The sequence below is a fragment of the Somniosus microcephalus genome, chromosome 3 (assembly GCF_052327205.1).
Source record: "Somniosus microcephalus isolate GS21.2 chromosome 3, FLI_Smic_1.0, whole genome shotgun sequence".
In the NCBI taxonomy this organism is placed as follows: domain Eukaryota; kingdom Metazoa; phylum Chordata; class Chondrichthyes; order Squaliformes; family Somniosidae; genus Somniosus; species Somniosus microcephalus.
This window is the reverse complement of record NC_140989.1, coordinates 201676614-201693013: the sequence shown is the minus strand read 5'-3', so window position 1 is coordinate 201693013 and position 16400 is coordinate 201676614. Positions and strand designations below refer to the sequence as shown.

Sequence of the window (16400 nt, the reverse complement as noted above, 5' to 3'; positions counted from 1 at the left end):
CAATGGATCAAGTCCTGCAAGGGATTCCAGGGACCCAGTGTTATTTGGATGACATCCTGGTCACGGGCGAAAATGACAGTGATCACCTCGCCAACCTGGAGCAGGTGCTCACTAGATTGAAGGAATATGGGCTACGAGCTAATCGCCACAAATGCGAGTTTTTCCAGAAGCAAATCTCGTATTGTGGCCACGTTATTGATGAAGAGGGGTTACATAAGTCCCCTGAAAAGATTGAGGCAGTAGTCAAGGCTCCAGCACCGGAAAATGTGTCACAACTGAAGTCGTTCCTCGGGCTGCTGAACTGCTACCATAAGTTCTTGCCAAATTTGTCTACCGTACTACACCCACTGAACACCCTACTGCAAACGGGGGTACCATGGAAGTGGAATGACGAATGTAAACGAGCTTTCCAGAAGAGCAAAGAATTGATCACATCAAAAGAGGTGTTGGCTCATTTCAAGCCAGCACTACCAATTCGGTTGGCATGTGATGCATCACCCTATGGCATTGGAGCGGTGCTGTCGCACAAATTCTCGGATGGCTCAGAGAGGCCAATAGCCTTTGCATCACGATCACTAACCTCAGCCGAGCGTAACTATGCCCAGATTGACAGGGAGGCCCTCAGCCTAGTGTGGGGAGTGAAAAAGTTCAACCACTATCTGCACGGGCAGAAGTTCACCTTGCTGACTGACCACCAACCACTTGTCTCCATCTTTAATCCAAAGAAGGGCGTTCCGGTGATGACTGCGCAACGGCTACAAAGATGGTCCCTTTTTCTATGGGCGAACCAATATGAAATCGAGTATAAGGACATGAAACAGCATGGAAACGCTGATGGGCTATCACGCCTGCCACTGCCTACTGTGGAGGAAGAACCAGCAGTGGACCCTGTCGAAATATTTCATTCGACTATAATTGAACGCTTGCCTGTAATTAACGCTGATATAGAGAAGGAGACCCGAAATGACCCGACACTGTCTCGGGTATATGACTTGACGGTGAAGGGATGGCCAACACATGGCGACTCACTGTTGCCAGCATTCTCATCCAGAAGAGAACAGCTGTCAGTATGCCAGGGGACATTGATGTGTGGATCCCGAGTGGTAATTCCACCCAAGTTAAGGGAGAGAGTGCTCAATGAACTTCACGAAGGCCACCTGGGAGGGGTGAAAATGAAAAGCCTTGCTAGGGCTTGTGTGGTGGCCGGGGATCGATCAGCAAATCGAGGACCTGACAAAGAGCTGCTCAGGATGCCAGAAGGTCCAAAATGCACCACCACATGCCCCTCTACACCCATGGGAGTGGCCCTCATCTCCATGGCAACGGGTGCATATTGATTTTGCTGGTCCATTCATGGACTCAATGTTTTTAATAGTCGTGGATGCGCACTCGAAATGGCCTGAGGTGATCAAAATGTCCTTCACCACCATGGAGAAAACTATTGCAGTCCTACGGACCATATTTGCCAGGAACGGCTTGCCAGAGCAGATTTGCTCTGATAACAGACCACAGTTTGTGTCCGAGGAGTTTCGACGATTTATGAAAAGGAATGGGGTAAAGCATTACACATCCGCCCCATATCATCCAGCCACAAATGGATTGGCTGATAGGTTCGTACAAACCTTTAAGAAAGCAGTAAGGGCCATGTGCGATGACGACATTCCACTGCAGCATAAGGTGGACAATTTCCTGTTAGCCTACAGACATGCGACACATGCAGTCACCAACCAGACCCCGGCCATGATGTTCTTTAACCGAAGGTTGAGATCTCGTATGGATTTGCTCAGACCAAATGTACGAAGAGATGTTGAGAATAAGCAATTCCAGCACATCAATGAGAAGCCGACAAGGAGCTTCAATGTAGGGCAACCAGTCTTGGCCCGCGACTACCGCACAGAGAAATGGCAACCAGGAACGATATGCACACGGCAGGGGCCACTAATGTACACAGTGGATGTTGGGGAGAACATTGTGAGACGCCATGTTGACCAGATCCTAGAGTCACAGGAATGAGTCAACCCCATGTCTCGCCCATACGTACCTGGTGATGAACCCGACATACCGGTAGCATCTACCCCAGAAACAGTAGCATCGGAAGCTGATGAACCAACCGACGACAGGGGGCCAGAATCGCTTCCGCACCAAGAGCAGGACACTCGGGAAAGGCGCTATCCAGAAAGGATCAGGAAGCCTCCCCAAAGACTGAATTTATAAATAGACTATTTTCAGTTAATGTTGCATGTTAAAAGTGTTAATTGTAATTATTTGAAATTTAATTGTTAAATGAATGTTATGGTACTGTTAATCTAAAAGGGGAGGAATTGTAGTGTATGTACCTTTAAGGGGAGAACTACTTTTTACAGCTCCTGTATACTGTAGTACCGGCAGTGACCACACCTGTATATAAACCCTGAGTAGGGATCTGGACAGTTAGTTTTAGAGTAACCCTCATCCAGTAAACATCTGTTGATTGTTCCCTGCAGTCTCTTGTCTCATTATTGAAGGAACCACAACATCATGATACACGGATCTAACAAGTATAGGCTGAGTATTTGTGGTAAGTTGTTTTTTGTTCTGTTTTGAGTATATTTCTGCTAAGTAGTTCATAGCCTATCTAATAGAGGGAAGTGCTGTTGAGGGATTCTTGTTACATTTTAAGTTTATTTCCGCGAAATTACCTCCATAGTGCGGTAAATAGAGGCAAGGCAGGGCAGCTCAGTCCCGTGATTTGCACATCCTGCGCCATGTGGGAAATCCTGGATGCTTCTTGCGGCCTGGACGACCACATGTGCAGGAAGTGTCACCAACTGCAGCAACTCGAACTCTAGGTTTCGGAACTTGAGCAGCAGCTGGAGTCACTACAGTGCATCCACGAGGCTGTGAAATACTTGGAGAGCATGTTTCTAGAAATGGTCATCCTGCAGCCTCAATGTGCAGGCAGCGAGAGTGGGTGACCACCAGACAGAGACGCAGGACCAGGCAGGTAGGGCAGGAATCCCCAGAGTGCATCTCGCTTGCTAACCAATTCACAGTGCCAGTAACTGGTGGGGGTGATGGCTCTTCTGGGAGAGCAGCCAGAGCCAAGGCCACGGCACCGCAGGTGGCTCAGCTGTATGGGGGGGAGGAAGAAGAGTGGAAGAGCAATAGTGATAGGGGACTCATTAGTTGGGGAACAGATGGGCGTTTCTGTGGACGCAGACGTGACTCCAGGGTGGTATGTTGCCTCCCTGGTGCCAGGGTCAAGGGTGTCACTGAGCAGCTGCAGGACACTCTGACCCGGGAGGGTGAACAGCCAGAGGTTGTTGTCTGTATCGGTACCAATGAAGTAGGCAGAAAGAGGGATGAGGTCCTGCAGGCAAACTATAGGGAACTAGGAAAGAGATTAAAAGGCAGGACCTCGAAGAGAGTAATCTCCGGATTACTTCCGGTGCCATGTGCTAGTGAGTACAGGAATAGAAGGATAGAACAGATGAATGCATGGCTGGAGAGATGGTGCAGGAGGGAGGGCTTTAGATTCCTGAGGCATTGGGACCATTTCTGGGGAAGGTGGGACCTGTGCAAGCCGGACGGGTTACACCTCAATGGAGCCAGGACCAATATTCTCGCGGGGAGGCTTGCTAGTGCTGTTGGGGAGGGTTTAAACTAGCTGGGTAGGGCGATGGGCACCAACATATAGGAGTAGAAATTAAGAATAAGGTGCATAAAAGAGTGAATGTGTTGGATAGTACTAGAGAAGAAAGTAGTACTAGAGGCGGAAGTAGTACCATATTAGATAGGAGCAGACTAAGAAAGACTACGAAAAATTCAAAAGTGAGTTTAGAATGCATGTACGTAAACGCACAAAGTGTGGTGAATTAGGTTGTGAGCTACAAGCACAATTAGCCGTGTGGTAATATGATGTTGTGGCAAAAATGGAAACGTGGCTTAAAAATGATGAGGACTGGGCACTTAATATTCAAGGTGTTCAGAAAAGATAGGGAAGGAAAAAAGGGAGGTGGGGTGGCAGTGCTGATTAAGGAAGACATTGTAGTGTTGGAAAGAGAGGATGTTTTTGAGGGGACAAGGACAGAATCCATTTGGTTAGAGTTGAGGAGCAAAAAGGGCATGATCACGCTATTGGGGGTATTCTATAGGCCTCCAAATAGTGAGAGGGAGGTAGAGGAGCAAATCTGCAGGGAAATCGCAGAGATATGCAAGAGCTATAGAGTGGTGATATTGGGGGACTTTAATTACCCAAATATCGATTGGGATAATGCTAGGGTAAAGGGAAAGGAGGGGAAGGAATTTCTGAAATGTGTTCAGGAGAATTTCCTTGACCAATATGTTCTTGGCCCAACTAGGAAGGAGGCATTGCTGGATCTGGAATAACAACAGAAAATGCTGGAAACACTCAGCAGGTCAGGCAGCATCGAGGAGAGAGAAACAGAGTCAATGTTTCGGGTCGAACCCTCCGTCAGATTGTATTGTATTGCTGGATCTGGTGCTGGAGAATGAGGTGGGCCAGGTCGACCAAGTGTCTGTGGGAGAACACTTGGGTACGAGTGATCATCGTATCATAAGATTTAGATTAGCAATGGAGAGGAGCAAGGAACAATCTAGAGTGGAACTTCTAAACTGGAATAGGGCTAACTTCAATGGGATGCAAAAGGATCTAGCCAGGGTAAAATGGAACCAAAGACTGACAGGAAAAACTGTAACGGAACAATGGGTGATCTTTAAGGAGATGTTCCAAGTACAGGCTAGGTACATTCCAACAAGAGGGAATGGTAAAGGAACCAAAGCAAGGGCTCCTTGGATGACAAGGGAGATAGAGAAGATGATGAAACAAAAAAAGAGGGTGTATGATGAATGTCAGGTGAATTCTTCAAGGGAGAACCAGCCCAAATACAATAAGTTGAGAGGGGAAGTGAAGATGAAAATAAGGTTGACAAAGAGAGAATATGAGAGTAGAATGATGGTTAACATAAAAGGGAACTCAAAAATCATCTACCGGCATGTAAACAGTAAGCTGTTAGTAAGAGGCGGGGTGGGGCCTATTATGGACAAAGAAGGTGATATACGCTTAGAGGCGCAGGGCAAGGCTAGAATACTCAATGAGTACTTTGTATTGGTGTTTACTGAGGAGGTGGATGCTGACAAAATATCGGTAGGAGTGGAAGGGGTGAAAATTGATGGACAAGATGTACTAGAAAGGCTGGGTATGCTTAGAGTGGATAAATTGCCTGGTCCAGATGGCTTGATTCCCAGGTTGCTAAGGAAATTGGGGGAGGAGATAGCAGAAGGGCTTGCCATAATTTTCCAATCTTCCCTAAATGCGGGGGAGGTGCCTGAGGATTGGAAAGTGGCAAATGTGACACCATTGTTCAAGAAAGGGTGCAAGGACAATCCTAGTAACTGCAGGCTGGTCAGTTTAACATCAGTGGTGGGCAAAGTTTTAGAAACAATAATTAAGAAAAAAATTAACGGGCACTTGGAGAGGTTTAAGCTAATTAAGGAGAGCCAACACAGATTTGTAAAAGGCAGATCGTGTTTGACTAATCTAATTGATTTTTTTGATGAAGTAACAGGGAGGATTGATGAAGGGAATGCAATGGATGTCCTCTACATGGATTTTAGGAAGGCGTTTGACAAAGTACCACATAGAAGGCTGGTTAACAAAATTGAGGCTCATGGAATAGGTGGGTCAGTGGCAGATTGGATAAGGAATTGACTTAAGGACAGAAAACAGCGAGTTGTGGTAAATGGCTGTTTTTCAGACTGGAGGATGATAGACTGTGATGTTCTCCAAGGGCAAACAGTGAGGATGATACCAATCGACTGCAACAGGGCATAGAAAGGCTAGCAGAATAGGCAGACAAGTGGTAGATGGAATTTAATACAGAGAAGTGTGAGGTGATGCATTTGGCAGAAGGAACAGGGAGAGGCAATATACACTTAATGGCACAATTTTAAAGAGTGTGCAGGGACAGAGGGACCTGGGAGTTAATGTGCATAGGTCCCTGAAGGTGACGGGACATATTGAGAGAGTGGTTAGTGTAGTGTATGTACCCGTCTACCCTTAAGGAAATTATTGTATGTAACCGTTCACCTTTAAGGGAACTACTTTAAGTGTGGCACTACTTGTTTGGCTTCTGTATACTGTAATACCGACAGTGACCACACCAGTATATAAGTGTTGTGACAGGATAACTGGGGCAGATTCGCCCGGACCTTCGAATAGTAAAGACCTGTTTGTTTGTTACTTCTGAAGTCTGTGTATTTATTAACTGCACAACCCACAGACTTTACAGTGGCGACGAGTCCGATCGTACCCTGCGGCAAGACTACCAAAAGCAACGAAGAGCGTCGAAGGGAGACAACCGCCCTCGTCGTGCTACCAAAAGAAAACACGAGGCTGCAACAACAGAAAGCAGGAAGACTAACAACAAAAGCTGTATCAGCAACAGGCACTGACTACCCTTCTGCCACGGTGCGGAGTGAGCCGACCAGCAAGAAACAAGGCGGCCGAAGAGACTGTGAGTAGGGGAAGGTGTAGAAGTATCCGGAGGATAAGGGCAGAGCACTCGACCTCGGTCGAGGGGGAGCTGTGCCGGCCAAAAGCCGGGTCCAACGGCGTCGGGTGACAGCCGGACCGCGATCGGCGGGAAAAATCCGGGCAGCGACCGCAGCCACGAAGCGCTGAGCCTGCGAGTAGGCGCGGGAAGAGAAACCCAGCCGCAGCCGGGGAGGGAAACACCGGTCTGCAAGAGGGCTGGGGAGGCGAATGGGAACCGTGCGGGTGAGAGCCGGGTGCGGAGAGAGAGACTGCGAGGAGCCAGTCCAGCGGCTGAGCTGTTCTCCACCAACGGGGTACTCAGAGCCGGCAAAACCGAACGTGCGGGAGTGGGAGAGAGACACAGCCGAAAACGGGGTGAGAGACTGCGCGAGAGCCAGTCCAGCGGCTGAACTGTCCTCCGTTAACGGGGTGTACCCAGCGCCGGTAGAGCCGTGCGGGCGGGAGGAGAAGACAGAGCCGAGTAGGGGGAGCTGTGCGAGAGCCAGCCCAGCGGCTGAACCTGTCCGCTGCGGGGAAAGCGTACCCCTTCCACCAGGAAGAAACGCGGGAAGCCGCCATTAGGCGGAGGAGCCGACAGAAGCGGGAAACCGCCATTGAAGTGGGCGGGGAGAGAAAGGGAGAGCGGGAAACCGCCAAATTCGCGGGAAAAGCCGCCATCTTAGAAAAAAAATACATAAGAATTTAAAGAAATATTTGTGTTGTACCCAAAGAAAGGAAGATGCCTAAGCGTGGGGACAGCAACGATTTTAACTCCGAAATAGAAGACTGGCCCACGTATGTGGAATGTATTGAGATACATTGTAAGGCTAACAAAATAGCTAAGGAGGAAAAAGCTGTAACCTTACTTAACATGATGGGTGCGAAAACATTCGGGTTGTTGAAACATCTTCTCTCTCCAGCTAAACCGGCGGATCAGACTTTCGAGGATATAGTAGCAGTGCTGAAGGATCACTTGAACCCCACACCGTTGAAGCTGGCTGAACGATTCAGATTCTATGCGAGAACGCAGAAGAAAGACGAAAGCAACGCGGAATACTTGGTCGAACTACGGAGGCTAGCGAAACACTGCCAGTTCGGAGGGAATCTGACAGAGGCACTGCGAGACAAGTTCGTATGTGGATTGTCCAAAGAAGGGACGCAAAAGCGACTACTGGAAGAGAACAACCTCACACTTGATAGGGCTGTCCTTATAGCCGCATCATACGAAGCCGCAGCAAAAGGAACGGCGGTAATGCAGCGGAAGGCGGTGGCACTAGGGGTGGACCACATCACCTCGAGGACTACGAAATGCTATCGTTGTGGGAAGACAACACACGACCAGAAGCGTTGCTGGGGTAAAAACCAAGAATGCCGGAAATGTGGCAAAATCGGGCACATAGCTAAAGTGTGCCGGTCAGGAACGACGTACAACAATAACGAGTCCTCACAAAAATGGTACAGAAAGGTACAAGAGGCGACTAGGAAGAGTCTGAAGGAACAGAAGTTGGACTCACACTCCAAACACAAAGGACTGGACAGTCTGAGAATCCACAACGTGAGCAATGAAGCCGACCGACAAACTATTTGGATAACGTTACAGATTGAGAAGGTCCAAGTAAAAATGGAAGTAGACACCGGATCGGCGTTGACTGTCATGAATAAGCATGACTATAAAAAGTTTTTCAAGCATACTCCACTACGGAATACGGATCTAGTGCTGCAGACATACATGGGGCACAAAGTATTCCCCATCGGAAAAATAGAGGTTAAGGTGAGATACCAGGATAAAGTTCACCACCGGTTAGATCTGTATGTGTTGCCTGAGGGAGGTCCACCACTTCTGGGACGAGAGTGGATCCAAAAAATAAAGATGGACGGGCATGCACTAAACACCATGACGGTGGAGTCCGAAAAAGAGGATGTCAAACCTGAACGGTTGTCCAGAATATTAGACGAAGCTAAAGAGGTATTCCAGCAAGGACTGGGAACGCTGCGAGGTATTAAAGCAAAGGTCAAGATTGCAGAACATGCAAGCCCAAAGTTTTTTAAGGCCAGATCGGTACCGTACGCAATACGACCAGCAGTGGAGGCAGAACTAGAAGAACTTGAACGATCAGGGGTTCTGTCAAAAGTAGACTGGAGTGAGTGGGCCACGCCCATTGTTCCCGTCATGAAATCCTCACCAAGTAATAAGCCAGGGGGACCGGGGAAGGTCCGTATCTGCGGAGATTTCAAGATCACAGTGAATCCGGTACTTCACACGGTACAATACCCGCTTCCGCGGATTGAAGATATTTTTGCTTCATTGGCTGGAGGGAAGCACTTCACGAAGATAGACCTGGCTCAGGCATATTTACAGATGGAGGTTGAGGAAGAGTCACGCCAATACCTCACCATCAACACTCACAGAGGCTTGTATCGCTATAATAGACTGGTCTTTGGAGTAGCTTCGGCGCCAGCAATTTGGCAGAGGGCCATGGAACAGGTGTTACAAGGAATTCCAAGCACGCAGTGCTACTTAGATGATATTCTAATCACGGGAAAAGATGAGGAAGAACACCTCACGAATTTGAAACTGGTACTCACCAGGTTGAAGGAGTATGGCCTTCGGGTTAATCGCAAGAAGTGTGAGTTCTTCCAAAAACGGATCTCATACTGCGGTCATGTCATTGACCGAGAGGGACTACATAAGTCACCGGAAAAGATAGAAGCGGTCGTGAAGGCCCCCGCTCCAGGAAACGTGTCACAGCTAAGGTCATTCTTGGGGTTGATTAATTATTATCACAAGTTTCTGCCAAATTTATCTACGGTGCTGCATCCGCTAAATGAGCTGTTGCGGAAAGAAACACCATGGAGGTGGAGTGAAGAATGCAAAAATGCTTTTCGCAGGAGCAAGGAGTTGATTACCTCTGAAGAAGTGTTGGCTCATTTCAACCCAGCATTACCCCTTTGGCTAGCTTGTGATGCTTCCCCGTACGGAATTGGGGCAGTACTTTCGCACAGACTACCAAATGGCTCGGAAAGGCCAGTGGCATTCGCGTCCCGATCATTGACACCAGCGGAACGAAATTACGCCCAGATTGATAGGGAGGCCCTCAGTCTTGTGTGGGGCGTGAGGAAATTCAACCATTACCTGCAGTGTAAAAGGTTCACATTGCTGATGGACCACCAGCCGTTGGTGTCCATATTCAACCCAAACAAGGCCGTTTCTACCATGACGGCACAAAGGTTACAAAGGTGGTCAGTTTTACTTGGGGCACACCAGTATGATATTGAATACAAACGGTCCAAACAGCATGGAAACGCTGATGGGCTATCACGCTTGCCATTGCCGATGGTAGAAGAAGCGAGGACAGTGGACCCAGTAGAGTTGTTCCACTCATCAATAGTGGAGTGTCTGCCGATAACAAACTCAATGATTGAGAATGAGACAAGGAATGACCCGACTCTTTCACGAGTCTATGATTTAACGGTGGAGGGATGGCCAGCACAGTGCGAACCAACACTGCAAGCATTCTCACAGAGGAAAGAACAACTGTCAGTGTGTCGAGGAACCCTGATGTGTGGGTCTAGAGTGGTGATTCCACCCAAACTCCAAAAGAAGGTACTCAAGGAGCTGCACGAAGGACACCTGGGTGGCGTAAAGATGAAGAATCTAGCAAGGGCATTTGTGTGGTGGCCAGGCATTGATGGGGACATAGAGGAGATCACGAAGAATTGCCTAGGATGTCAGAGGGTTCAGAATGCGCCACCACAGGCTCCTCTGCACCCATGGGAGTGGCCCTCATCTCCCTGGCAAAGAGTACACATCGACTTTGCTGGTCCATTTATGGACTCGATGTTCCTAATAGCGGTAGATGCCCACTCCAAGTGGCCAGAAGTAATTAAGATGACCACCACCACGACGGAAAAAACCATCACGGTGTTAAGGACTATGTTTGCTCGGAATGGCCTGCCAGAACAGATCTGTTCTGACAATGGACCGCAATTTGTATCTGAGGAATTTAAGAAATTCTTAAAGGGCAATGGGGTTAAACATTACACGTCAGCCCCATACCATCCCGCCTCCAATGGATTGGCTGAAAGGTTTGTCCAGACCTTCAAGAAGGCCGTAAAGGCCATGGGCAATGAAGACATAAGTTTACAGCATAAGGTGGATAGTTTTTTGTTGGCATACCGAAATGCAACCCATGCGGTCACAAATCAAACTCCCGCGATGATGTTTTGTAATAGACGCCTACGATGTCGGCTGGATTTACTCAAACCAAACGTCAGAAGGGACGTAGAGAACCGGCAATTCCAGGGCATGAACGAAAGGGCCACTAGATCCTTCCAGACCGGTCAACGAGTTTTGGCCCGGGACTATCGTACTGAGAAATGGCAGCCTGGGACGATTGGAAAAAGGCTAGGCCCGTTGATGTACACTGTGGACATTGGAGACAATATAATAAGGCGCCATGTTGACCAGATCATAGGGTCCGCCACAAATGGGCCCCCGACTTCACCACCTTACCCGGATAAGGTTGAGACTGAGTTACCCAGAACACCTACGTCCGATCTGGTAGTTCTGGAGTCAGAGGAACCTGACACTGTGCTTCGAGCCGATTCAACTTTACCAGAAACACCTACTAGCCCGCTTGGAATGACGACACCACTGCGGCGTTACCCGGACAGAATCCGGAAACCTCCAGAAAGACTGAATCTATGAACTGTCTTAAATAAATCTGTATATATATATGTGATAATGTATGTCCACTATGGACTCAGTATGTTGAAAGCTAAAAAGGGAGGATTGTAGTGTATGTACCCGTCTACCCTTAAGGAAATTATTGTATGTAACCGTTCACCTTTAAGGGAACTACTTTAAGTGTGGCACTACTTGTTTGGCTTCTGTATACTGTAATACCGACAGTGACCACACCAGTATATAAGTGTTGTGACAGGATAACTGGGGCAGATTCGCCCGGACCTTCGAATAGTAAAGACCTGTTTGTTTGTTACTTCTGAAGTCTGTGTATTTATTAACTGCACAACCCACAGACTTTACAGTTAGCAAAGCCAATGGGATCTTGGGCTTCATAAATAGAGGTATTGTGTACAAAAGTAGAGAAGTTATGCTGAACCTTTATTAAGCCCTGGTTAGGCCACAACTGGAGTATTACATTCAGTTCTGGTCACCACACTTTAGGAAGGATGTGAAAGCCCTTGAGAGTGTACAGAGGAGATTTACCAGAATGGTTCCGGGGATGGGGATCTTAGCTACAAGGACAAGTTGGAGAAGCTGGATTTGTTTTCATTAGAGCAAAGGAGATTGAGGGGTGATTTGATAGGTGTACAAGATTATGACGGGTTTGGATATGCTAAATGGGGAAAGGCTGTTCCCACTAGTTGATGGTATAAGGACTAGGGGGACACAGATTTAAGGTTTTGGGCAAGAGATACAGGGGGGTTGTGAGGGAAAACTTTTTTACATAGCAAATGGTGAGGACCTGGAAGTCACTGCCGACAGAAGTAGTGGAAGCAGAGACACTCAGGCCTAGAAATTCAGTGGGCTGCGCCACCAGTTAGTGCCCAAAGAGGGCACTTAGTGAATTTAGCGCCACGGGCCACGCCTCCCGTGAAATTTAACGGGGCGTTAATGGTGGCGTTAGCCAGTAGCGCTGTGCCGCCACCGATGACGTCATCGGTGTGTGCAGCGCCCCGCTACCGCCCCGATCGCGATATTGGGTCGCGCCCCCTGCTGTAATGCCGGTCGCAGTCTGTGACTGGTTCAGGGGGGCCGAACGGCGGCGGTCGTGGCTCTAATTAAAGGGGAGGTGCGGGGCGGCCATTAAGAAGGGGAGGAAGGCCTGCAGTATCGCAGTGCGCCGTGCTGCAGCGTGTGGCGCTGCGGCACGTTGCGCTACGATATTCAGTTTCAGCGCCCCAAGAGGGACGCGGGGCGCCTCGAGCAGCGCCCCACTTCTGTTTGGAGCACTGAAACTGAATATCGCGCTGGCGCAATCGGCTCCTTCCGGGGTGGAACTTCCGGCGCCTGTTTCAAGGGGAAACTTGCAGGGCTACGGGAATAGAGCGGCGGAGTGGGACTGACTGGATTGCTCTACAGAGAGCCGGCACGGAATCGATGGGCCGAATGGCCTCCTTCTGTGCCGTTATGAGACTATGGGGGAAAAATTCGGTTGCTTTGCGCCTCCCATTAGTGCCCTAAGAGGGCGCTAACGGGGCTCAAAGCTACCAGCGCTCGTCCGCGGTGCCGCCAACGCCTCCCGCGAAAATTAGCGGTAACTGTTGGTGCCCTGCAGCGCTGTGTCACTGGCGATGACATCATCGCCGTGCGCAGCACCCCGGCCGCAATTTTCGGTAGCGCCCCCTGACATACTGCCGGACTCTCTGTTCAATGGGGTCAGTGGGGCCTACCTGCGGCCGGGGCGGCGCTAATTAAAAGCGAGGTGCCGGTCGGCCATTTTTGTTGCTGCCTGCCTGCCAGCACCTGCCCCCATTGCCGTTCCCGGCCTCCTCTGCAGCACCCCCGCGGAGTGCCAGCTGCGCTCTGTGAGCCCAGCACTTCTCTTGAGTGCCGGGCTCTTTTGCCAGCACTCCGATCCCTGGTGGCTCAGCAGGGCCCCGGGTTGTGCTGCGCTAGGCCCCTCCCCTTTAAGAAGGGGAGGAAAGCCTGCAGTAGTGTGCTGCAATATTCCCTCGCAGCACCCCAAGAGGGAGACGGGATGCTTCCAGTAGCGCCCTGTTTCTTTCTTGGGGCGCGACCGATGAATTTTGGCCGCGGGGGCGCTAATGTTTTCGGGGCGAAGTTAGAGCCCCAAAGGGGACGCGACTCAATTTTTCCCCCTATGACTCTCTGATAATTGGTGGCCATGATTTCAGCCTTTGTTCTTGCATTCCCTCCCTAAACCTCTCCACATCTCTATATTTCTCTCCTCCTTTAAGACGCTTCTTAAAACCTGCCTCTTCGACCAAGCTTTTAGTCATCTATCCTAATATCTAATTTGATTGAGGGACAGATATTGGCAAGGATATTGGGGAGAACTCCCCTTCTCTTCTTCAAAATAGTGGCTGTGGGATCTTTTATGTCCACCTGACGGTGCCATGGTACAACATTTCATCTGAAAGACGGCACTCCTTCAGTACTGCCTCCCCAAAAGTGCAGCAGTCCCCCATTAATGCCCCTCTGACAGTGAAACACTCCCTCAGTATTGGCCCTCTGACAGTGTGGCACTCCCTCACTACTGTACCTCCGACAATGCAGCGCTCCCTCAGTACTGCCGCTCCGACAGTGCAACGGTCTGTCAGTACTGCCGCTCCGACAGTGCAGCACTCCCTCAGCACTGCCCCTCCGACAGTGCAGCACTCCCTGAGCACTGCCCCTCCGACAGTGCAGCACTCCCTCAGTACTGCCCCTTTCCACAGTGCAGTGCTCCCTCAGTACCGCCCCTCCGACAGTGCAGCGCTCCCTTAGCACTGCCCCTCTGACAGTGCAGCACTCCCTCAGTACTGCACCTCCAACAGTGCAGCACACCCTCAGTACTGCCCCTTCGACATTGCAGCACTCCCTCAGTACTGCCCCTCCGACAGTGTAGCATTCCCTCAGTACTGCCCCTCTGACAGTGCAGCTCACCATCAGTACTGCCCCTTCAACATTGCAGCAATTCTTCAGTACTGCCCCTCCGACAGTGCAGCATTCCCTCAGTACTGCCCCTCCGACAGTGTAACACTCCCTCAGTACTGCCCCTCCGACAGTGTAGCACTCCCTCAGCAACACCAAAAACAGATTATCTGGTCATTATTTCATTGCTGTTTTATGATCTTGCTGTGCACAAATTGGTTGCTGAGTATCCTACATTACAAAAGTGATTACAATTCAAAACTCCTTCATTGTCTGTAAAGCACTTTGGGAGATCCTGAGGTGATGAAAGACACTACAGGTTCAAACCGTGTTTTGGTTGGGTGTGATAACAACATATAAAAACAACAAGATCGTTGAATGATTTGAATCTGAGTTCTTTGCTGGAAATCTGGAAATCCTAAAGGCCGACAGTCTCTGCCAGCTGTAACTAATCTCCGCCGTCTCTCCACAGATCTGTCCACACCTCAAGGCCTTCGCTTCAAATCCATCACAGAGACGGCAGTGGAAGTGCAGTGGGACCCCTTCCAGTTCACATTGGATGGCTGGGAGATCAGTTTCATTGCGAAGGTAAGCCACTGGGCCGCACACACACACAGCTCAGTATCATCCCCAGGGTATTGGTAGGCTCAGGCACATCAGATGAGTCCCACCCGCCGTGCCACCCCCATTGACACCAGCTACCATGCTGGCTGCTGAGCACACTATTTAATCTCCGCTTCCTCCTGCCTCAGTACACTGTCTAGCCAGATGAGGCAGGAAGGTCCGGGCACGCATCTCAGTCTGTGCTGAATTCGTCGATCGCGCTGGGGCACTTTTCTCCAGAAAAGAGAAAGTTGAGGGGAGACCTGATAAAGGTCTTTAAAATTATGAAGCGGTTTAATAGGGTGGACATGGAAAAACTGTTTCCACTGGTGGGGGAGTCCAGAAGGAGGGGTCATAAATATTAGATAGTCACGAATAAATCGAATTGCTCCCTCTCTCCCCCATCCCCTCTCTCCCTCCTCTCTCCATTCTCTCTCCATTCTCTCTCCATTCTCTCTCCTTTCTCTCTCCTTTCTCTCTCCTTTCTCTCTCCTTTGCCCCTCCCTCCCTCTTCCCCCCCCCCTCTCTCACCCCCCTCTCTCTCTCTCTCCCCCTCCCTCTCCCCCCTCTCTCTCTCCCCCCCTCTCTCTCCCCCTCTCTCTCTCCCCCCTCTCTCTCTCCCCCCTCTCTCTCTCCTCCCCTCTCTCTCTCCTCCCCTCTCTCTCTCCCCCCTCTCTCTCCTCCCCTCTCTCCCCCCCTCTCTCTCTCTCCCCCTCTCTCTCTCCTCCCCCCTCTCTCTCCCCTCTCTCTCTCCCCCCTCTCTCTCTCTCCCCCCTCTCTCTTTCCCCCCTCTCTCCCCCCTCTTTCCCCCCTCTCTCCCCCCCTCTCTCAGCCCCTCTCTCTCCCCCTCTCCCCCCTCTCTCTCCCCCCTCTCTCTCTCTCTCTCCCCCCTCTCTCTCTTCCTCTCTCTCTCTCTCTTCCTCTCTCTTCCCCTCTCTCTCCCCCCCTCTCTCTCTCTCTCTCTCTTCCCCTCTCCCTCTCTCTCTCTCTCTCTCTCTCTTCCCCTCTCCCTCTCTCTCTCTCTCTCTCTCTCTCTTCCCCTCTCTCTCCCTCTCTCAATTCAATTCAATTCAATTCAATTCAAATCGCTTTATTGGCATGATGACAAGGTACATCTTATGTTGCCAAAGCATCGAAAAAACATTTATGGTTGAACACATAAACGCAGATCTATCCATACAGTGTATAAACAGATACATCCCTGAGTGTATAAATATACATTCATATAATTTGTATATACAGGGTACTCTATTCTTAGATTTAATGGTTGTCCCTCTGTTTATGGCAAGCTGTAACATAGTGTTCTCCCTCTGCATTCCTCTCCCCTCTATGTGATTCTGTGTCATGTGATTGCACTCTGTATTTCAGAGTAATGAAGGTGGTATGATAGTGCAGCTTCCCAGCACCGTCACTTCCTTTAACCAGTCAGGTTTGAGGCCTGGTGAGGAATACACAGTCAACCTGGTCGCACTTAAAGAACAGAGCAGGAGCTCAGCGGCAACAGCAACTATGTCCACATGTGAGTTAATGCACCATTAACAGGTGTTGATTCATCAAGGTATACAAGTTCCACAGACACTGAAACTCACTGGGGTACAGTTCGGGGTACAGTTTCATGGGCACAGACTCTCACTGGGGTAC

At 49.7% G+C, this 16400-nt stretch overlaps 1 protein-coding gene across 4 annotated transcripts in view; it reads left to right on the top strand.

Moving 5' to 3' along the window:
- Positions 1–16400, top strand: part of tnr (tenascin R (restrictin, janusin)) — a 1257678-nt gene that overhangs the window by 176606 nt on the left and 1064672 nt on the right. For all 4 annotated transcript variants that reach the window (XM_085982119.1, XM_085982118.1, XM_085982121.1 and 1 more), the window contains exons 5-6: positions 14629–14744; positions 16128–16278. In XM_085982119.1, coding sequence (XP_085838245.1) covers positions 14629–14744; positions 16128–16278 — 267 coding nt within the window. The remainder of the gene's footprint in view (positions 1–14628; positions 14745–16127; positions 16279–16400) is intronic.